The 22,479-nt window shown below is 37.0% G+C and overlaps 2 protein-coding genes across 5 annotated transcripts; both read left to right on the forward strand.

Annotated features, from left to right (window-relative positions):
* Nucleotides 1–2,633: 2,633 nt before the first annotated feature.
* LOC131144907 (B3 domain-containing protein REM16-like) lies at nucleotides 2,634–5,156 on the forward strand. Of its 2 annotated transcripts, none has more exons than XM_058093855.1 (5): nucleotides 2,634–2,936; nucleotides 3,002–3,142; nucleotides 3,333–3,894; nucleotides 4,109–4,296; nucleotides 4,669–5,156. In XM_058093855.1, exons 2-5 carry the CDS (start codon nucleotides 3,032–3,034, stop codon nucleotides 4,951–4,953), a joined length of 1,146 nt encoding a protein of 381 aa, XP_057949838.1. In that variant the 5' UTR covers nucleotides 2,634–2,936; nucleotides 3,002–3,031; the 3' UTR covers nucleotides 4,954–5,156. The 2 variants fall into 2 exon arrangements, with proteins under 2 accessions (XP_057949838.1, XP_057949839.1); XM_058093856.1 differs by having other exon boundaries at nucleotides 2,646–2,929.
* A 14,721-nt stretch (nucleotides 5,157–19,877) lies between these two features.
* LOC131144908 (B3 domain-containing protein REM16-like) lies at nucleotides 19,878–22,251 on the forward strand. Of its 3 annotated transcripts, none has more exons than XM_058093857.1 (5): nucleotides 19,878–19,995; nucleotides 20,073–20,213; nucleotides 20,410–20,971; nucleotides 21,185–21,372; nucleotides 21,747–22,251. In XM_058093857.1, the coding sequence occupies exons 2-5, from the start codon at nucleotides 20,103–20,105 to the stop codon at nucleotides 22,026–22,028; spliced, it is 1,143 nt and encodes a 380-aa protein (XP_057949840.1). In that variant the 5' UTR covers nucleotides 19,878–19,995; nucleotides 20,073–20,102; the 3' UTR covers nucleotides 22,029–22,251. The 3 variants fall into 3 exon arrangements, with proteins under 3 accessions (XP_057949840.1, XP_057949843.1, XP_057949841.1); XM_058093858.1 differs by having other exon boundaries at nucleotides 19,958–20,010; XM_058093860.1 differs by having other exon boundaries at nucleotides 19,884–20,213.
* Nucleotides 22,252–22,479: the final 228 nt, after the last annotated feature.

A 22,479-nucleotide genomic window follows, 5' to 3' on the forward strand; every position in this document is an offset into this window, starting at 1 on the left:
ATGAGTCTCCTACCAAGGCTCAGTTAAGCCCTTTAGCCATCCTTCAGCATGCCTTAGGTGACCTAATGGAAAATCCTATCTCTTAGCATGCTTGCCTTTGTGCTTATAAATACCCCACAAGATAAAGAGAAGGGGAAAAGAAAGAGTGCTAACAAGGAAATGGGAACTTTTAATGTGAGGGAGAAAAGAGTTTTGGGGTAAGAAGAAAATTCATATAATTATTGTGCAAAACTTTTAAGTACTGTTTTTTCCATCGTCATCGCTATATTGTTATTTTAGTATTCTCATATTTGGTTTTATATTTATGTTGTTTTCTCCATCCAAATGTGGCACAGATACTCTTTTTCTCTTCTTTGTCGACTTCATAATTTTATATTGTATGAACAAGGATAATAATATCATGCTTAATTATATGTTTTGTTGTGATTTAATTGTCATGCTATTTTATACCATTCTAGGGCTTCCTTAAACAAATGGAGAGTAGGAAATTTGGTCATGCATGAACATGAAAAAAATAGATGCGTAATCTTTTCTCCCTTCATGTGTTAAGGGTCCTCATGTGAATTTATTGGCTTCTTCATCTTATTTCATTGTATTTTATTTTATTTTATTTTTATGTTCTATTTTTATTTTTTTGGATCAAACAATTAGTTGGCTCACGTTACAAGTAGGTTAAAAAAATAAAAATAAAAAAGAAAAAAAAATGCGTGCATGCATTAAAAATGTTAGAATTTTTTCAAAAAAAATTCAAATACCAAAAAGAACCAAAAAAACTTATATAAATACAAAAAACTTGAAAAAAATATTTTTTGTCAAATAAAAAATAATCCTTTGACAAAATAACCAAAATGCCCTTGGAAGAAAAAAATTTAAAAAAATTTGTTAAAAAATACTGAAATTTTCTTGAAAATTTTATGAAAATTAGAAAATTATTTTCAATTTATTTTGATTTTTTGAATGCATTTGCACATCCATTTTGCATGTTTTAATATTACATACTCATTTTGTATGTGTATGTGTATGTGTGTGGTTTCCCAAGATGGACACAAAAAGAATGAGATATTTTAGACCTCAATTATCTCAAATTTGAGAAAGGTTTGTTTACCAAGACCCCCTTCTTTAGAGGTTTTATAAAACCTTCCTTTCTTTTTTGTTTTTTTTTATGATGAATTTTGTCTTAATATGTAATATACTAAATTAATCCAAAGACAGAGCTCGAGGGTGGGGTAATTGTGTCCTCTTGATTTTTTTCCAAGATGAAATGAACTCTAGACTCTTGGACGGACTTCCAGACTAATGTTGAGAAATTCAATATTTAAAAGACTAGTAAAAATCACACATTAAAAATTAATTAGAAGTCTTTTTTGTTTGATTTAAGATAATTCTAGATTAATTAGGTACCGTTCGTAGAACGAGTGTGCAAGAAGTGTTAGTATCTTTCTCTCGTATAACTAAACTCATAAACCTAACTCTAGTAGTAAATAAATCAAGACTATTGATTTTTTGACCTTATATTAGCCTAGAAAGTATTTAATGGATAGTAAATAACCTACAAGATAAATACTACTTATTCTCTCTACCTCACCAATTTTTGAGTTAGGGCATTAAATCCCCTATGGTTATTGAATTGTAATTATCTTTTAGACCCTATTTGAAACTTGGAAATTTTTAGGAAAATGAAAAGAAAAGATAAAGAAATTCATTTTTCCCTACTTGGTTATCAAGTAAAGTCAAAAAGAAAACGAAAAGAAAAAGTTCCAAATCAATGAATAAAAATACGATGTCAGATACCATTTTTATTTAATTTTTCTTAAATTTTAATCATATTAAAATAAATTTTCATTTAGTAGTATTTGGTATAAAGGGAAAATGTAGTGAAAAATATATATATTTTCTTATTTTGCTTTTCTTTCATTTTTCTAATCAAAATCTCTAATCCAAACAAATCTTTAAATTGAAAAATTATGAATTTTAATTGAGTAGTTGTTTAACTATATTTTTAATTATTGGCAGGAGTTTTGTAGCCAAAAATTCAGCAAAATAATCTATCTTTGAATTTTATGGGAGAAGTTATTAAGTCATTTTTTACAAATTGAATGCTTTAAAATTTTTTTTTGCTAATTCTCTAATTCAACTTAATCTTTTGATTCCGAATGTGGTCTAGTATGCCTAAACAAATTTTTTGGGGCCTAAATAAATTTATAGTGTTATAGTTCAATCACCTACATTCACCATAATATTTCTAAAAAATGGACTTAAAGTGGTCCAATTTCTTTAATAGAAGCATTAGAAAAATAAAAAGGTTGGCACAAAATTTTCAACAACATGTTATCTTCAAAATTCACTTGGCAATTAGTCTATTGGGAATATTTTAAGATAATATTCTTATGATGGAAATCAAACAATCAATTAATGAAATATGGAATAAATTAATTGGATTAAATTAGAATACAGAAGATTGAATAGACCGAGTATGAACTGGGAGAGACTGAAAGACAGCAGAGAGGGCTGCCAGCACTGGGCTCAAAGTTCAAAACAGAGAGGCAGAGTTGCACTGTTTGAAACAGAGAATCAATCTGACATTTTGATTTAGAAATTTAATCACGGGCGAGTGCATATTAAACTCTCTCCAGACACGCGTCAGAGTAGATATGAGTCGGATTTTGGCGCAATAACACAATCACACCTGCCCCAGTGCCCCCTCTTTTTTTTTTTTTTTTTTCTGATTACGTCGGGTGTCCTCAGCCCTGGTGTGCACCACAGCCGAGACTAATCCCAGTGCCCCCTCTTCATTGGACAGTGAGTTGTCCCCTGCCTCGGCATATTTTGCGCTCTTAACAGCTTCGGGTCTGTGCTGGATTTTGTTATTATATTGCAGATTCTGGTTGGGTTTTGGGGCTAGTGTTTCTTTGCAGACGGAGATGGAGAGGTGAGAGGTGAGCTCACATCCGATTCCTTCCCTTTGTTCTCTCTCTCTTTGTTAAATTTCTCAAATTCACAGACAGGGTGGTGGGAGCGGAGGAGAGATCAAATGGGAGAAGCCTGTGAGGATTGCAGTAAATGGGAAGAGACCATTTACTGGACCCATTTCCAGTTCACGCATTTCGCTCAATTTCTAACTCAGGGTTTCCACCAGCAGCTTGTAAGTTCATCACCATCTAACAAAAGTATGGTCTCAAAACATTTCTATTCATGAAAATTTATGTCTACATTTTTTGCAAGCGAATGGATCTAATCCGCTGCTATTCTATTCTTAATTATTGTTATGCCCATGTTTGAACCTTTCTGAAAAGTTCAAATTGAATTAAGTTTCATTTTGTGTGGAATTGCAGACCATTCCCAAAAAATTTGCAGACAATTTAAAGGGTAGTCTACCTAAGACTGTGGCTCTTAAAGGCCCGAGTGGTATTACATGGAATGTAGAATTGGTAACGAGTGGGGACTCATTACTCCTCAAAAATGGCTGGGAAGAATTTGCGAAAGACCACTGTCTAAAAGAAAATGATTTCTTGATTTTCAGATTCAGCAAGAACTCACACTTTGATGTTTTAGTATTTGAAAAACAAAGTCTATGCGAGAAGGAAGCTACATATCTGGTTAGGAAATGTGGGCACACTAAAGTTGAAAGTGGATCCTCGCCAAAGAGGGATGCAAAGGAGAAATCTGTGGAAGTCATTCACGACTCCTTTCACGATGATGATAATCAATGCACTTCACCAGAGAAATCTCGGAAGTTGGACAGTGTGATGCCAGTGTCACCACGAAAGCAATCCATCTGCAAAAGGAGACGAATGACTCCAAGGAAAGCTTCTTCTGTTAAACCAAATACTGCAAAGAGGATATTAAGAAGCAAAAGTTCTTCCACACATGCTGCAGGAAAGAAGGCCGAATGCAGTAAGTTTTTTCTTTTAACTATTGAAATTTGGAGCATTCTTTTTCTTTCTGCGTCATTCTTTTGAAATGAATATTATTTCTCATTGCAAAGTTTAGTTTATAGCTTGATGTTCAGATTTTGGGGTATTTTATGGGTGGTGGGTTTTGTTTTTTTGTGACCTATTTTAGAATTTGAAGTGTATATATGCTTGTCTTCCAATTTTCTTGTTCACAGACGATTCCGGTGGCGGACAAATAACCATCAACAAAAATCAAGCGTATAATGTGCAATACATATCGAGTAGGCGATCTGTCACCGAAGACGAGATAGAGAAGGCCTTGCAAGCGGCACTATCAGCATCCAGCAAAGAAGCTTTCGCAGTAGTTATGCGACCCACCATGGTATACAAGAGATTTTTTATGGTAAGTCTTTTGTGCAATTTGTAGTAGTTATGCGACCCACCATGGTACACGAGATTTTTTATTGTAATTTGTTTGTGCAATTCCCTTATTTGGGAGGAGTCGTCAAGTTTGCGGCATCATTCAGAGACTAAACCAATAGAGCAATCATATTTCTTAGACTAGATAGCATAAGTAAACCATGATTAATTTTGTCTGCCTCTTTGTTTTTCTTGTTCACTTTATCTTCATAACTAAAGAACGAGAAGAAGCCCAAAAGGGAGATTTTTTTTCTTCTTCTTTCTGTAGATGCATAAGATTCAATCATTGGGACAATTGGACAATGTTGAGGTTGTCTTCGACAAGTTAATGTGTTTGTGGAATTGCTTCATGCAGGTGATCCCATCGGAATGGGTGACTAAGCATCTTTGGTACGATAAACAACATGTGATTCTCCGTCACAACGAAAGCACATGGCATACCAAATATTATGACTATGGATCTTATGCAGGACTGGCTGGTGGGTGGAGGCATTTTTCTGTAGAAAATAACTTAGAAGAATTCGACGTGTGTCTCTTTGAGCTTGGTAGCCAGCTGAAAGATGATGTGGTCTTGGATGTTCGCTTCTTTCGGGTTGTCGAAGAGGTGGTACCACTGATGCGCTTTACTACTCCTCCCTAGGAATGTGGAAGGCTATCTAAAGTTGGCATCCTTGAACTTGCTTACGTTTTGGTATGCATGTTGGTGAATGTTGGGAGTATGTAAATATCGCCCGTTTGCGTGACTTCTTCTGTACTACATTTTGGACTATTGTTTTGCTTCCCTTAGGCTTTCACTGCTAACGACTTGTTTATGTTAATGGTAGATTTTATGGTTCTTGTTTCTTTTTTTTCTTTTTTTTGGATCAGTAAATCAAACTGAATATATACAACGTTGTCTGGACATACCCAGACAAACAGGGGGGGAGGGTAAACCCCACTCACACTGGTGACGTATTACAATCAAAAGGCTAGACCAAAGGTCTAGCTATCAAAAACATTACATCAAACCTTCCTATCAATCCCTCATAATAGAACATCTGTTCCCATATTGTGTCAAATTTGGGAATTTGTGATACAAAATTCTATATACATGGGTCTGACTCTGGATAAACTTGATAATGACTTCAATGGGTGTGTCAACTTCTTCAAACTTACTTTTATGCTTGAAATGCCATAAACAATAGACTGTTGCAGCGAGGCAAGCTCTCTTAGTCACTGATTGTGCTCTCTTAGTCACTGATTGTGCTCCCATCCCTTTAGCCTTTTTTTTCGCCCATTTGAGTGCAGCTTTGAGTGTGCTCATGGAACTTGTACAGCCAAGCCATCTTTTCGTAGCTTCCCACACCTCATTGGCAACCTTGCATTTGAAGAAAAGGTGCACCTCTGATCAGCTTCTGTTTTACATAATGCACACGCCCCATCTTTCTCTCTGCCCCAGAAATCTTATCATTTGTCAATAATTTATTCTTAGCACTTAGCCATAAAATGAATGAGTGCTTGGGAGGGCTACCACTTCTCCATACAACGTTGTGCCATGGTACTGTTGTGCCCTTCAACCTCTAGAAATTGTTTGCTTTCGAGCAGTTAAAATGATCATCAGCTGTCCATTGGTTTAAAAGCTGTTCTGCATTTTCCCATCTTCTGCACTGTTGTAATAACATGTTTTTAATTTCTACAATTTTCTTAAATAATGGGGAGTCCTCATGCTCTGTTGTGGCCTCCCATATGCTGCCATTCCTGAGATAAATTTGATTTATCCATTTTGATCAGTGTATCCTTCTTTTTGTGGATATTCCATGGAGTTTTTGTGAGCAAAGCCCTGTTCCAAGTTCTGTAATCAAATACCCCCAGGCCTCCTTCAGTCTTAGGCAGACAGATTTCTTTCCATGCAACCAAAGGTTTTACCCTACTGCCCCAAAGAAATACTCTGCATATTCTGATAACTTGTTTGAGCACTGCCAACGGAATAGGAAAATTGGAAATCAATAAGCATTCCATACCCTGCACGAGTTAATCAATTCTAATTTCCCAGCATATGCCAAGGTTTTGATTGGCCAGGACTCAATCATGTCACCAGTTCTGGAGATTAGTGGTGCATAGTGTGTCACATTAAGTCTCGTGGATGCTAATGGGATCCCCAAATATTTGAATGGGAAGGACCCTTCTTGATAACCAGTGAGGCTTTTTATATTTTCTAGCTCAAAAGCATTCAGTCCTGCAGCATATAAGTTTGACTTTAAAGGATTAGCCTTCAGACTTGAGCACTTCGAAAAACTATTCAAAACATCCATCAGCTTCTTGACTGATCCATAGTCTTCCTGGAAAATAATATAAGTTCATTTGCAAATGCTAGATGAGTAATTTTTAATTCACCACATTTGGGATGGAATTTGAAGCCTTTGTCATCATCCAAGCTCCTCAAAATTCTTGATAGGTACTCTCTAGGCATAAAACAAACAGAATCGGGGATAATGGGTCACCCTGCCTTAGTCCTTTCTTACCTTTAAATGTAGACTACCATTTAGAGATAGTGAATAAGTCGTAGTTGTCACACACTCCATCACCCATTTCATTAGTTTATCAGGAAACTTCAGCTTAACAAGCATGTCTTTAAGGAACGTCCACGAGATAGAGAGTCATATGCTTTTTTTAGATCTATCTTTAACATACATCTCAGCGATATCCTCTTTCTAGCACACTTTCTTACTAGCTCTTGTCAGATAGATGTTCTCTACCATGTATCTCTATTTCACAAAAGCTGATTACGCAGGGTTAATAATTTTATCAAGCACCGGACTGATTCTATTTGCTATAATCTTAGCTATCACTTTATATACTACATTACAACATGATATTGGTCTAAAATCTTGCATTGAGTTTGAATGTTGGGACTTTGGTATTACCACGATGGTTATATGATTAATTTGTTTCAACATCTTCACTTTTTCAAAGAACTCCTTGACAGCCTCTGTAAAGTCCTTTCCTATCGTACCCCAAGTTACTTTGAAAAAGCTCGCAATGTATCCATCAGGTCCAGGGGATTTCCCATCTCCAATGTTGAACAGGGCTTGTTTAATTTCCTCACTAGATACCCATCTGACCATTGTGCTGATTGATCATTACTTAGAACAAGGCCCCTAGCTATAACATCATTATCCACCTGTGTGCATTCAATATCAGTACCTAGTAATTCTTCATAGAATTTCAAAAATTCAGAAGCTACCTGAGTCATTGAATCAGTGAACTCGCCATTTTCTTTTTTTAGTTTTGCTATGTATTTCCTGACTTTGTTTCTTTTCAACAAAGCTTGGAAAAATTTGGAATTCCTATCACTGTTATTCAAATAGGTGTTTTTGACTTGTTGGGCAATAAAGCATCTGTTTGCCTTCTCTAATTTGTTAGCCTTTTCTCTCTTCATACTAACCTCTCTCTGCAGTTCAACATTTCCAAGATTATCATGCAAGTTTTGTTGAGCCATCTTCAACTCTATAGAAGCTTTTTCAGCTCCATTCTAAATGTCGTAAAAGTAGGTAGGGGTCCAAAATTTGTTGGGTCTCTGTTCTTTGCAAATAACTTTGACTAGTGGACTTCTTTGTTGTTCCTTATTATCTTCTCACCTTGACCATTATCTGGTATCTTCTGGTTAGCATCCATAGGCACAGAGGCATTTCCATCATCTCCTTGTTCATCTTTAAGACACTAGGCACTCGCATGGGTCAACTCCACAACTTCATTTATGTCTAAATCTTCAGAGTTTGAGGGATTTTCATCACCCCACCTCTTCTTTCTGCTATTCACCATCTTCGAAGTCTCCTCTTCTTCGTCTCCTGATCTACTTATCTCAAATAGACCCTTCACCTCCATCGATTTATCCTTCAATGTAAGACCAAAGAAGAACAAAATTGAAGCCTTGATAAAAAAAGAATACCTGTAGAGATTTGTCAAGAAGGGAGATCGACAAGGGGAAACTCGTGAGCAGAAAAGGCCAAACAGGGACGAGAAGGAGGAAGAAATCACGGAAGAAATCGCGGTGATCTTCGAAGGGTTTGCTAGTGGCGGAGACAGCGGGGGTGCTCGTAAAAGATATGCTAAGCAAGTACTCTTAACGAAGAAAAGGGAACCAAGAGCAAAAAGGAAAAAACAAGATTATGCTATCGTCTTTGATAGCGAAGCTGAAGAAGGAGTGCAGCAACCATACAACGACGCCCTAGTAGTCTTCCTACTGGTGGCAAATTACAAAGTGAGGCATGTGCTGATAGATAATGGGAGCTCGGCCAACATTATGTTTTGGTCGGTGCTCGAGGGAATGAAGGTCGGTAGGGAACGACTTAAACCGATCTCCACCCCCCTGGTCAGGTTCGGAGGGGATGTAGTACACCCCATGGAAACTATTACACTCCCAGTAACAATGGGGACAGCCTCACAACAAATCACTTCCTTGACAGATTTTCTGGTGGTCGACTGGCCATCAGTATACAACATCATACTAGGCCGCCCCTTCTTTAATGCGGCCCGAGCCGTAATGTCTATGTATCATCTCAAGATGGAATTCCTTACCCCGCATGGGACAGGGATGGTCAAGGGAGATCAAGCAGTGATTCGGAACTACTACGTGATGGCCCTAAAAGGTAAGACAGAAGTAAAAGAAACCTTGACTGTAGAAGATCTGGAGGTGAGGGGAGAATACCCTCAAATTAGCACGTTGGATGATGACCTCACACGTATACCTATAAACGGTGACCAGGAGAGGTCCATGCAGATCGGGAGACGCCTACTCGACACTCTGAGAGCAGAACTAAGTGGGCTACTGAGCGAATTCGTAGATGTGTTTGCTTGGTCGGCCAAAGATATGCCAGGTATTGACCTTGCGATTATGGAGCACAGGTTGCAGGTAAACCCTAATCATAAGCCGTAAAGCAGAAGAAGAGGAGCTTTTTGATGGAGCGAATCAAGTTGATAGACGAAGAAGTGGCGAAGCTAGTGCAAGCCAAATTCGTTAGGGAGGTCAACTACCAAGAGTGGTTGAGCAACGTAGTGCTGGTGAAGAAACCGAATGGGAAGTGGTGAACGTGTATAGATTTCACGAATTTGAATAAGGCTTGTCTGAAAGATAGCTTCCCTCTCCCCCAAATCGATCAGCTGGTGGATTCAACTTCGAGGCATGAGCTCTTAAGCTTTATGGATGCCTACTTGGGTTACAATCAAATCCCAATGTATCGAGCAGACGAGGAGAAAACATCTTTCATCACCGAGAGAGAGCTTTATTGCTACCGAGTAATGCCTTTCGAGTTAAAGAACGCAGGAGCAATATACTAGAGGCTAGTGAATAAGATATTCAAAGATCAGCTCGGAAAAACGATGGAGGCATATGTACATGACATGCTAGTGAAAAGCCTAAAAGCAGGGGAGCACTGTAAGGATCTGAGGGAGACATTCGAGCTGCTGCGCAGGTACCAAATGAAATTAAATCCTTCAAAATGCGTGTTTGGTGTCTCTGCAGGGAAGTTTCTTGACTTCATGATGACGCATAGAGGGATAGAAGCCAACCCTAACAAAATAAGGGCACTGCTGGAGATGGAGGCCCCTCGAACGAGGAAGGAGATCCAAATCTTGATAAGAAGGATAGGCTCTCTCAGCATATTTGTCTCCTGTTTGGGAGACAATGACCTACCTTTCTTCAAGGCACTAAGAAAGAAAGGGGGATTTGAGTAGGGGGGGGGGGGAGCAAAGTAAAACCTTTGAACAGTTCAAGTAGTATCTTGGCTTCCCCCTATTACTAACCAAGGCGAAAGCAAGAGAAGACCTCTACTTATACATTCCTTCAACTCCACAGGCGGTCAGCTCGGTCTTAGTCTGAGAGGAAGAAAGGCAACATAAACCCATATAGTATACTAGGAAGGTGTTGAGCGGAAGAATTACAGTACAGCAGAAAAGGCAACCTTCTCCATCATCTGTGCAGCGCGGAAGCTGAGGCCCTACTTTTAGGCACACAAGATAATCGTGCTGACAAACCTACCGTTGAAACTGATCCTCCAGCGGCCAGAGAGTTCAAGAAGAATGATGAGGTGGTCAATTGAGTTAGGGGAGTTTGACATACAGTACCAGCCAAGGCCTGCCATTAAAAGCTCAGGTATTGGCTGACTTCACAGCCAAATAATTTTCATGAATCAGCGGAGAAATCAGAAGTGTGGACGTTGCACGTTGACAGGTTGTCTAATGCAGTTGGAGGAGGAGCAGGGCTTATCCTCACGGCATCGGACGGTGCAGAGACACTATACGCATTGAAATTGGAGTTCTCAGCAACAAACAATGATGCTGAGTATGAAACCCTACTAGCAGGGCTACGCTTGGCGGAGGTGCTAGGGGTAGCACGGATATAGGTATCAAGTGATTCCCAATTAGTGGTAGAGTAGGTGAAATGAGAGTTTGAGGCTAGGGATCAAAAAATAAAGAAATACCTAACCAAAGCCCAAGAACACATCAGGGCATCCACTCATTTCAATATAGAACGCGTATCAAGGGCCAAGAATATGAAGGCTGATGCATTGGCAAGATTAGCATCAACCACAAAGCCAAATTTGAAGAGTGCCATCTACCTGGAGCGAGTAAGAAAACCTCCTTACGAGGAGGGCAGTGTTAACCTACTGGTAGCTGAAGTCAAGGAGGGGGATTGGAGAGCTCCTCTGATGCGATTCCTCTGCAACATATGTAACAACCTAAGATTCTTACATAGGGCCTCATCGACGAACACAGGGAATTCATTGACGAGGGCATAAGGGGACCTCGTTGGCGAAGCCACGCCTCGTCGACGAGAAGATACCGAGAAGGGTTTTTGGGATAGTCTGAAATTTGTCGATGCGGGAGGAAGTTCGTCGACGAAATTATTGAAGGACTTGTCAATGAGGCGACATGTCTCGTCGACGAATGCCGCCTTATAAATAACTGAAACTCGGATTTTTATCAAATTCCAACGCTCTCTCTTCTACAACCCCCTCCCCTTCTCTCTTCGATCTTGGCCCCATTTCTCGTCGGATTGAAGATCTGAGGCCACCACGTCGCTCCCAGCGAAGTTCTCTGCAAGTCTGCCAGAGCAAATCGTGGGGAAGGTTGATTTGAAATTTATCCCAAATCCAGGGTAAGGTATTTTATTTTGATTATGCATTCCTTGTAGTTATGAGAAATGTTGTACGTAAGGAAATACTGATATTTTGTTCTGAAAAATATTATTTTTAGGATGTTGAGTTAGGAACCCTACGAGTATAGGGCCAGAATTTAGTAGGGACTTTTCAAAGTTAAGGTAAGAGAAATATGTTATGTTAGAAGTTTTAATATGTATACAATATATTATGAATATGTATTTACAAGCACGCAGATCAGATTATTTTTCAGAGAATTATGAATATTATTTTTATAGTAGTATTACAGAAATTGAGCATGAGACTAAGTTTATTTAAATGTGTGGCATGAGTTTATTACAGTACCATATATATAGATTTTACAGTGTTACAGATATACTAATATTCAGATATTTTAGAATATTAGAAATGAGTGAGACTTACAGTATTTTCAGAGAAAAACATGATTTCTAGACCATAACACTCAGACAGATTATACAGTGATAGCATCAATATGCTACAGTAGATATACAGAGTATACAGATATTATATACAGAGCATATAGAGATTATATACAGAGCTTACAAATATTATATACAGAGCACTCAGATATTATATACAGATATTTTATACAGATATTATAGACAGTTCAGACAAAAAGCACAGATGATACAGATAGAAAAAAAATATATATATATATATATATATATATATATTTCAGTCAGATATCTTAGATAATATAGCTCAGAAATATAGTGTTATGGTTGTTTTTGAAATCATGTTAAAAGCAGCAGGATGAATATATATATATATATATATATATATATATATATATATATATGTATATAATATTACACGATATCAGATCCCTATGGAAATTACAGACAGATACAATTACAGCAGAGCACGATACCGTTGCTAGTTTCAGACATGTGCAACCACATGACTCAAATAACATGTGGATTCCATCTAACTGTGCTAGGAGAAATTTGTAGTCTCCCCAGTATGCTGGGTTGAGGTAGCCGGTGTGACGATGACAGAGGTTTGAGATAGCCCGAAGTGATTACAGTGGGTCAGGATCTACATAGATCATTACATAGTGATGGATGATAAAGATTGACTTACTTGGAGGGCTGACCAGAGTAAGTCCAGTCTACGGGCCGCACAACCCTATCATGAGGGGATATATCATGATATACAGATCCCAAGGTATAGCAGAAGTTCCTATGTACAGATATATCACATAGCAGCAACTTATATTATTATACTAGCAGTACCTTCAGATAGTAAACTTAGATACTAAGTCATGTTTTAAAGATTACATGATAGATAGATATATTATGTACAGTTCATCAGTTTTCTCATATTACAGTATTATTTCAGTAATTTAACTATTTAATTCAGCCGCCACACACTAGTAATAACATATTTTCACTTACTGAACGTTGTCTCATCCTAGTGACTTATCATTTTTCAGGAGATCTAGTTAGACGAGCAGATCAGGCTTGCGAGTAGAGACTGACTTGAGCTGCCCTTGTAGGAAGGGTATGTATTTTTGAGATAACCGTGTTATGGGATAGTTATCAGATTTTAGTGACGTCACTGGGTATTTTGTATTGTAAATATATTGCAGAGCAGTATAGTTTTATGGTATATTGTATTATATTTAGCAGTTGCCAGTTTTATGTACGGTTGCTTAGTTATATATGACAGACAAAGTTTCCTCAGCGCTCTTTGGGTCTGAGATGTTATTAGCAGTATTCAGACAGATGACATTTATTTTATTCAAAAAAAAAATGTTGAATAAATAGCAGGTCGCCACAACAGATCCCTACCAAAGGACAAGAAGGAATCTCTAAAGGTGAGAAGGAAGACGGCAAGGTACACACTCAGACAAAGAGTTGTACAGGCTGTAGTAACCGGAAAAAAAATATAATAATAATAATAATAATAAAATAATAAAATAAAATTAATTAATTAAATTAATAAGTAAAATGAATAGTATGATAAGGAACAAATATATATATATATATATATATAAATATTAAAGCATGTATATATATATATATATATATATATATGTGTGTGTGTGTGTGTGTGTGTGTGTGTGTGTGTGTATATATATATATAAAAGGTATGAAAGCTTCTTAAAGAAGCTTTACTTTACTTTACTTAAGGTTTATTATATATATATATATTATTAAATTAGCACAAGCTTCTTTAAGAAGCTTTGGAAATCAAATTTTGGATTTGGTGGGCGTGCTCTCTCTTCTCTCTCACTCTCTCTCTCTTCTCTCTCTCTCCTACAACTCTCTCTCTCTTCTATTCCGAGCTAGTTTTACCCCGGATCGACAAACCGAAACCACCACGACGCTCCTGGCGAAATTCTCTACAAGTCTACCGGAACGGATCGTCAGGAAAACGAAATTGGATTTCATCCCAAATCCAAGGTAAGGCTTTATATTCAATATTTGGATTTTTGACAGTTGAAGAAAGTGATATACGCGTAAAAATACTGAACTTTAATATTGGAAATTTTCAGTTCCAGGGTGTTGATTGGGAACGTAGGGAATCATCCCTAAGTTGAGGTAAGACTTTTTTAGGTCGAATTTGACTTAGTGGTAGTTATAGAAAATGTTGTACGTACGAAAATACTAAACTTTAATTCTGCGAGTTTTCATTTTCAGGGTGTTGAGTTGAGAACCTTGTGGGTACGGGGAAGATTTTTTTTTTAGGGGCTTTTCAGAAATCAGGTAAGGGGATAAACTAAGCTAGTTTTGTTTTAAGAAAATGCATGTATATATATGTAGCATCTGGTTTCAGGAAAAATAAATATATTTATATATATGATTTATATTTGAAAAATACTGTTTAAATGATGATATGTTGAATACGTAGAAAATTTGTTTAGTGTGGCATGAGTATAAAAATGTTGTGAAATACTGTTTTTTTTTTTGGAATGGGGACGATATGGATTTCTATGATGGAAAATTGGTGTACGGGCCGAGATATTTTTATATGTATATGTGATTTGCCGGCGTATGGGCCGTGCTATGTGGATGAGATTTGCCGGCGTACGGGCCGTGCTATGTGATTTGCCAGCGTACGGGCTGTGCTATGTGATTTGCCGGCGTACGGGCCGTGCTATGTTAAAATGTGTAATACCGGCGTACGGGCCGATGATTTTCATGATACACGTATATATGTGAAATGATATGATTGATGTGAAAATAAATGATATGAGATATTTATGTATCACGGTTTTAGTATATGTATATGATATTAGAACCTGGTTGGCTTAGTTTAGGTTAGCACTTGCACGGTACCGTTGCTATGTGTCCATGATCCTTGCGATCATGATATCTGTGCTAACGCCGCTGTACGGAGTGGTGTGAGATTGGATGGTCGATGTGGTTATTTTCAAGAAGTGTGCTGTTATCGCCCCTGGTGTACGGACCAGTCTGGGTAGACCCATCGGACCTACAGACTACTGTTTGACTTGGCAGTGGTCGGCCAACCATTGTCAGGTCCCACCTTCGGGCCACACAACCCAGTCATGTGGGGGTAATACATGACAACAGCCAGCTAACCTACCAGGATTGTTTTAATGTTATTATTATTATGATATGATATGAGAAATGTTTATGAAAATATAGTATGTTCTGCCATGTTTTGATATGCATATGTTTTCACAGATTTGATAAACAGTATTGAATATGTTATGTATGGTATATGTAGAACAAAGAATACTCATGTTGCCACACACTAGTATTAGTTTATTTCCCTTACTGAGAGGTGTCTCACCCCTAAATCTTATACATTTTTCAGGAGCCCCTGATAGGAGAGCGGGAAAAGCCCCGCTGATCTAGATCAGTTGTTTGCCCTCTTTGGAAGAGTAAGTTTTTGGTAGGGACAGTTAGGTTTTGTGGGGGATTGTCCCTAGATTTCATTTTTGAGATGTATATACTATGAGATAGTAATTGTAGTGACTCTGGTATGTGTTATGCACAATATGATGAGATGTATATGATTTTATACTTTCTGTTACGTAGGCTTCTGCTGTATGTTTTGTTATATCCCTGGTGCCCACGGGCCCAGGTGGATTGTGACCTGCTGAGCTAGGATGTATGATGTGATGATAATTTATTTATATATAAAAAAAAAATATGGGAAAAAGGAGCAGGTCGTTACACAGGCGGTCTTTAACGCTGCCATTCCTGTGGTGCCTGAGTAATGAAGAAGGAGAATATGTGTTAAGGGAGATCCACGAAGGAGTATGCGAAAATCATCTAACTAGCAGAGCTCTAGCACACAAGGCCTTACGGTAAGGGTTCTATTGGCCCACAATGAGGAAGAACACGATCGAGTTCATCAAACGGTGTGACAGGTGCCAACGGTGCCCGGGAATACCGCACATGCCATCCAGTCGCTTCTCCCCCTTGACCAATCCTTGCCCCTTCGCTCAGTGGGGACTAGATATCTCGGAGCCACTACCTCAAGCGACTAGGCAACAAAAATTTCTATTGGTGACAATCGATTACTCCACCAAATGGGTAAAGGTTGAAGCCCTAGCTCACATAACTGAGAGAAACATCACCCGATTCATGTGGATGTCGGTAGTTTGTCGGTTCAGAATCCCATGGGTCATAGTCACAAACCACAGGAGACAATTCGATAATGAGTGCTTCAAGAAATTTTGTGCCGACCTGTCCATTAAACTTCTGTTCACATCACTGGCGCATCCCCAAAGTAATGGACAGGTGGAAAATATGAATCGAATGATACTGCATAGTTTTGCTTTTGAAGTCTTAGAAGCCCAGGAAGTAATATATTTTTGCTTTTGAATATTTAATTGCAATTAAAATAAGAATTACTTGAAAAAAGTTGATTACAACTCCAAAAATAATTTTCATATTTATGAAGGTTGAAAAATGGCATAGATATTGTTTGTGTTGGAATTGGTGTGACCCCAAGAAGGGGGGTGAATTGGGTTTTAAAAACATTTTGACTAAATTAAACATTTACATTAATTCACCACATATCATATCTCATTAAATGTAATAGCGTGTATGAAAAATGATTAAGCTATGAGTGTGAACATACACGTGTAGTATATCTCATTTCAATAAAAATGTACATACACATAATTATAATCATAAATGAATAAGCATACATATGCTGAATTTAAAGTGCATAAATTAAATGAAATAAGGAGAGAGCAAGACACGATATTTGTTATCGAGATTCGGTCAAATCAGCATACATCCCTGCCTTGGGCATAACCCCAAGGATTCTACTAAACCTGCTCACTTAAACGGGTGGAGTAGAAGCCGTTTACATCCTCTCCTTAGGGGCGAGAAAAGTCTCAATTCAATTACAAGGTTGAGTCCAACTTGTCTCACTTACAGGGTTGAAACTCTCAGTTCAATTTTCGAGCTAAATCGAACCGATTTCACTTACGGGGCTGAGACTCCCTAGTTTAATTTCGGGCTAAACCCAACTGATACAATAAAAAAATATTTTTCATACATAAAACATGCTTCTGAAAGTATAAGCAGAGACGTACACATTAAGCTCAAATACATATACTCTAATATGATATGCAGTAATGTTTAATAGAGTAAGGATGTTTATTTAAATAATATTTACACAAATAAAATATATGTGAAAAATGAGTATTATTGTTTTCCTATAAATATTTTTGCAAATAAAAAATATTTGGAGAATCTAAGAATTTAAGCTCAAGAAAATATCTGCGTAATAAATAATTTTTCTCCAAAAAAAATATTTATCAAAAAAATAATCGGAAGAAACCTAACCAATACTTTCAAAATGATTTTCAAAAAATAAATAACAAGTGAGAGAATGTGCATGTGAATACAAATGAAATGCCTAAAATAAATACTCTCTTCTAAAGTGATTTTGAAATAAGTAAATGGAAAGAGAGTTAGGGAGTTTTGTTTGAAAAATTTTGCCCCAAAGAGGAGATTTTTGTAATAAAAACAATTTGAGGGAAGTTTGATTAACAAAGGATTAGAAAGAAATTTGGAGTTAATCAAAGTTACTAATCAAAGCAAATAAGAGGGTATTAATAGATTTTCAAGAAAATATGACCGTTGGAGACACACTCGGTATTTTGAAAAAGTTTAATTAAAAGTTTATCACGTTTTAGCCCTTTAAAAAATTTCTAACCCGAGAGGTTCAGTCGACCATATTGAAGGTTCGGTCAACCCTATCACTAAGTTCAATCAACCGTGGATAATTTGAACTCTAAGTTCGGTCGACCATATCAGGGTGATTTTGAGCTCTTCGTAGGTTCGGCCGACCAAGGCAAGATTCAGTTTACCATTCCTATGGGTTGGGTCAACCGTGGCAAAAATGAACTATAAGGTTCGGTCAACCAAGTAGTTGGGTGTCAGACAAGTGTTGGTCTGGTTAACCGAGGAAGATACATTCATTTCAAAACGGTCGACCGTCCAAGTAAAAAAGTTGACTTCCGAACGGTTCAGTTGACAGTGGCAATTATAACTCCATAGGTTCGTTCGACCGTCGAAGGTCAAACTTTTGACTTCTGGGCAAACAATGGTTTGGTCGACCAAACTAGTTATTACTAGTTTGGTTCGGTCGATCGAGGGCATTAACAATAAATATAATGCCAAAAAAATCTGACGTTGGTTGATCGAAGGCTTTGTTTACAAACCAGAGATATAAAAAATTAAGTGCAATACAATTAAAAACAAAATGTCTTCTTCTTTTACTCTTCTTTCTTTCGTGGAAAATATCAGTTGATGTGAGCTTTTTGGCTTCCATCTTCCTCTTTTGTGTGTGCATTCTGAATTGTAAATTGGTTCAAAGTACTAGGCACACACATAAGATACATATCATTTGTCAGCATCAAAACATGAATCGGACTTAAAAAGTCAACAATTTGGATGATTTTTTAAAAATATTTTAAATTATTCATGGTAGAGTTCATGTTCATCCTATAACAACAATGACAACACCAAAACAATATAAAAACCTTTAGGTAGTATTTGGGACATGAATTTTGAGCTTTGTATTTTGATTTGTATCGATTTGAATAAAACTTAATATAATTTTATATCATATTTTATCCAAATTCACATAAACCGAAATTCAAGTCTTAAAGTCCAAGCTCCCAAATGGAGGGTAAAATCCACTAAAATTTAGTTTATAAATAACTTTATTTTTGTTATTGAAAAATAACATAAATTTATTAAATTTAGATTATTTATATTGAAATGTTGCTTTACTTGTAATTCACGTGTCTCGTACTAGTTTGTTTAAAAAAATATATCGTTTAATATGACGATCTTTCCATGTAAATGAAGTGAAATATGTAATCTGACAATTTAGTCTAATTTGGATTCCTATTATATATTGATGGCAATCACACATGGATGGAAAGGTCCTGATTGGAAGTTGAAAATCTTAAAGAAAGAAAAGGAAAATATGAAAAAATCTACTTTGATTATTAAAGAAAATTTTAAAAATAAAAAAATTATTAAATTAATAAATTAAAATATGATTTTATATACCATTTACATTTAATTTTTCTCAATTTTTAACCATATTAGAACAAAAATTTGCTTTTAATAGTATTTTATATGGAGAAAAAAATATAATAGAACTTATTTTTCAATCAAAATTCTTGATCCAAAGGGGTCCGTATTGTATGAGTACTAGTTGAGACAATAATGCAGATAAATTTCATTGTATTCATTGCCAAATTAGGATGAACCTAAAAGATCAAACACGAGAAGAAAAGTGCAACTAAGAAAGGGATGTTGAATACATTAGATTCATAGGTATTGAAGAGAAATTGTAAGACCCGGATAAGGATTATGGTTATCAAGGATAAGCTAGCAATTATTGGTTGCTGTCTCTCTCTCTCTCTCTCTCTCACAGGGAGGAGGATGGGTTTGAATTGCATAAGTTATTTTATCTAACAACTGCTTTAAAAATCTTCTCAAAACAGAGAGATAAAATGATTGATGTTGTGATAAACTGTTGGCCAGCTCCACAATTATTTTTTGTATAAATTTAAATATCCTTATGATGGAAATCAAACAATTATTAAATTAAAGTATAGAATAAATTAGTAGAAAGAAGATTGAATAAGACGATCAATGGATTAAATTAGAATACAGAAGACTGAAACTGGGAAAACTGAAACACAGCAGGGAGGGCTGCCAGAGCTGGGTTCAAAACTTCAAAACACAGCATTGTCACTAGTTTCAGAGACACAGTTGCACTGTTTGAAACAGAGAATCAATCTGAAATTTTGATTTTGAAACTGGAACATGGGTGGGTGCGTATTAAACTCTCTCCACACAAGTGTCAGAGGCAGATAGGATTCGCATTTTGGCGCAATAATTGAATCACACCTACCCCCTCTTCAATCAAATTAGACAGTGAGTAGTCCCCTGCCTCTGCATATTTTGCTCTCTTAATAGCTTCGGGTCTGTGCTGGGTTTTGTTATTATGTTGCAGATTCTGGTTGGGTTTTGGGGGTATTGTGTTTCTCAGCAAACGGAGATGGAGAGGTGAGAGCCTGAGAGGTGAGCTCTCATCCGATTCCTTCCTCTGTTCTCTTTCTTTGTTTAATTTCTCAAATTCACAGAAAGGGTGGTGGAAGCTGAGGAGAGATCAAATGGGAGAAGCCTGTGAGGATTGCAGTAAGTGGGAAGAGACCATTTACTGGACCCATTTCCAAATCATGCATTTCGCTCAATTTCTAACTCAGGATTTCCACCAGCAGCTTGTAAGTTCATCACCATCTAACCGAAGTATGGTCTCAACCTGCTAATATTTCTATTCATGAAAATTTATGTCTCCATTTTTTGCAAGCGAATGGATCTAATCTGCTTCTATTCTCTTCTTAATTATTGTTATGCCCATGTTTGAACTTTTCTGAAAAGTTCAATGTGAATTAAGTTTTATTTTGTGTGGAATTGCAGACCATTCCCAAAAAATTTGCAGATAATTTACAGGATAGTCTACCTAAGACTGTGGCTCTTAAAGGCCCAAGTGGTATTACATGGAATGTAGAATTGGTAACAAGTGGGGACTCATTGCTCCTCAAAAATGGCTGGGAAGAATTTGCGAAAGACCAGTGTCTAAAAGAAAATGATTTCTTGATTTTCAGATACAGCAAGAACTCACACTTTGATGTTTTAGTATTTGAAAAACAAAGTCTATGCGAGAAGGAAGCTACATATCTGGTTAGGAAATGTGGGCACACTAAAGTTGAAAGTGGATGTTCGCCAAAGAGGGATGCAAAGGAGAAATCTGTGGAAGTCATTCACAACTCCTTTCACGATGATGATGATCAATACACTTCACCAAAGAAATCTCGGAAGTTGGACAGTGTGATGCCAGTGTCACCACGAAAGCAATCCATCCGCAAAAGGAGACGAATGACTCCAAGGAAAGCTTCTTCTGTTAAAACAAATACTGCAAAGAGGATATTAAGAAGCAAAAGTTCTTCCACACATGCTGCAGGAGAGAAGGACGAATGCTGTAAGTTTTTCTTTTGACTATTGAAATTTGGAGCATTCTTTTTCTTTCTGTGTTATTCTTTTGAACTGAATATTATTTCTCATTGCAAAGTTTAGTTTATAGCTTGATGTTCAGATTTTGGGGTATTTTATGGGTGGTGGGTTTTGTTTTTTTGTGACCTATTTTAGAGTTTGAAGTGTATATATGCTTGTCTTCCAATTTTCTTGTTCACAGACGATTCCGATGGCGGAAAAATAACCATAAACAAAAATCAAGCGTATAATGTGCAATACATATCGAGTAGGCGATCTGTCACCGAAGACGAGAAAGAGAAGGCCTTGCAAGCAGCACTATCAGCATCCAGCAAAGAGGCTTTCGCAGTTGTTATGCGACCCACCATGGTATACAAGAGATTTTTTATGGTAAGTTTTTTGTGCAATTTGTAGTAGTTATGCGACCCACCATGGTACACAAGATTTTTTATTGTAAGTTGTTTGTGCAATTCCCTTATTTAAGAGGAGTTACCAAGTTTGCAGCATCATTCACAGACTAAACCAATAGAGCAATCATAATTCATAGACTAGATAACATAAGTAAACCATGATTAACTTTGTTTGCCTCTTTGTTTCTCTGTTTCATTTTGTCTTCATAATTAAAGCACGATAAGAAGCCCAAAAGGAAGATTTTTTTTTTTTTTTTTGTCTGTAGATGCATAAGATTCAATCAATGGGACAAATTGGACAATGTTGAGGTTGTCTTCGATAAGTTAATGTGTTTGTGGAATTGCTTCATGCAGGTGATCCCATCAAAATGGGAGACTAAGCATCTCTGGTATGATAAACAGCAGGTGATTCTCCATCACAACGAAAGCACATGGCCTACCAAATATTTTGCCTATGAATCTTATGCAGGACTGGCTGGTGGGTGGAGGCACTTTGCGGTAGAAAATAACTTAGAAGAATTTGACGTGTGTCTCTTTGAGCTCGGTAGCCAGCTGAAAGATGCTGTGGTCTTGCATGTTCGCATCTTTCGGGTTGTCGAAGAGGTGGTACCACTGATGCGCCTTACTACTCCCTAGGAATGTGGAAGGCTATCTTAAGTTGCTAAGAAAAGGATCCTGTAGGGCATCCTTGAACTTGCTTACTTTTTGGTATGCATGTTGGTGAAAGCTGGGGCATGTAAATATCACCCGTTTTGGTGACTTCTTCTGCACTACATTTTGGACTAATGTTTTGCTTCCCTTGGGCTTTCACTGCTAAGAGCTTGTTTATGTTAATGGTATATTTTATGGTTCTTGTTCTTGCCTCATCCCTTCATGGGTGAATTAGGGGATTTTGGTGATCCCATTCTCTGTGATCACTTAGGATTTCTTAATTTGGGAAATCAACAAGTTAATTACCATTCCAGTCTTGAATGATCACTAGGGTTTGGAAAATTGGGTGTTCATTTTAATTTGGGTATGGGTCTATAGTGACTCCTTACCATTAGGGCTAGTGGGTTCATGCAAAATGTAATATCTTTACACGAGG

Source organism: Malania oleifera, chromosome 12, assembly GCF_029873635.1.
Source record: "Malania oleifera isolate guangnan ecotype guangnan chromosome 12, ASM2987363v1, whole genome shotgun sequence".
NCBI classification, from domain to species: Eukaryota; Viridiplantae; Streptophyta; class Magnoliopsida; order Santalales; family Ximeniaceae; genus Malania; species Malania oleifera.

Bases quoted from the DNA above. Each gene is read 5' to 3' on its own strand.
- LOC131144907 (XM_058093855.1), top strand. From the start codon at position 3,032: ATGGGAGAAGCCTGTGAGGATTGCAGTAAATGGGAAGAGACCATTTAC. The intron at 3,143-3,332 runs GTAAGTTCATCA...GTGGAATTGCAG, and splicing joins AGGGTTTCCACCAGCAGCTT to ACCATTCCCAAAAAATTTGC. The intron at 4,297-4,668 runs GTAAGTCTTTTG...TGCTTCATGCAG, and splicing joins TATACAAGAGATTTTTTATG to GTGATCCCATCGGAATGGGT.
- LOC131144908 (XM_058093857.1), top strand. From the start codon at position 20,103: ATGGGAGAAGCCTGTGAGGATTGCAGTAAGTGGGAAGAGACCATTTAC. The intron at 20,214-20,409 runs GTAAGTTCATCA...GTGGAATTGCAG, and splicing joins AGGATTTCCACCAGCAGCTT to ACCATTCCCAAAAAATTTGC. The intron at 21,373-21,746 runs GTAAGTTTTTTG...TGCTTCATGCAG, and splicing joins TATACAAGAGATTTTTTATG to GTGATCCCATCAAAATGGGA.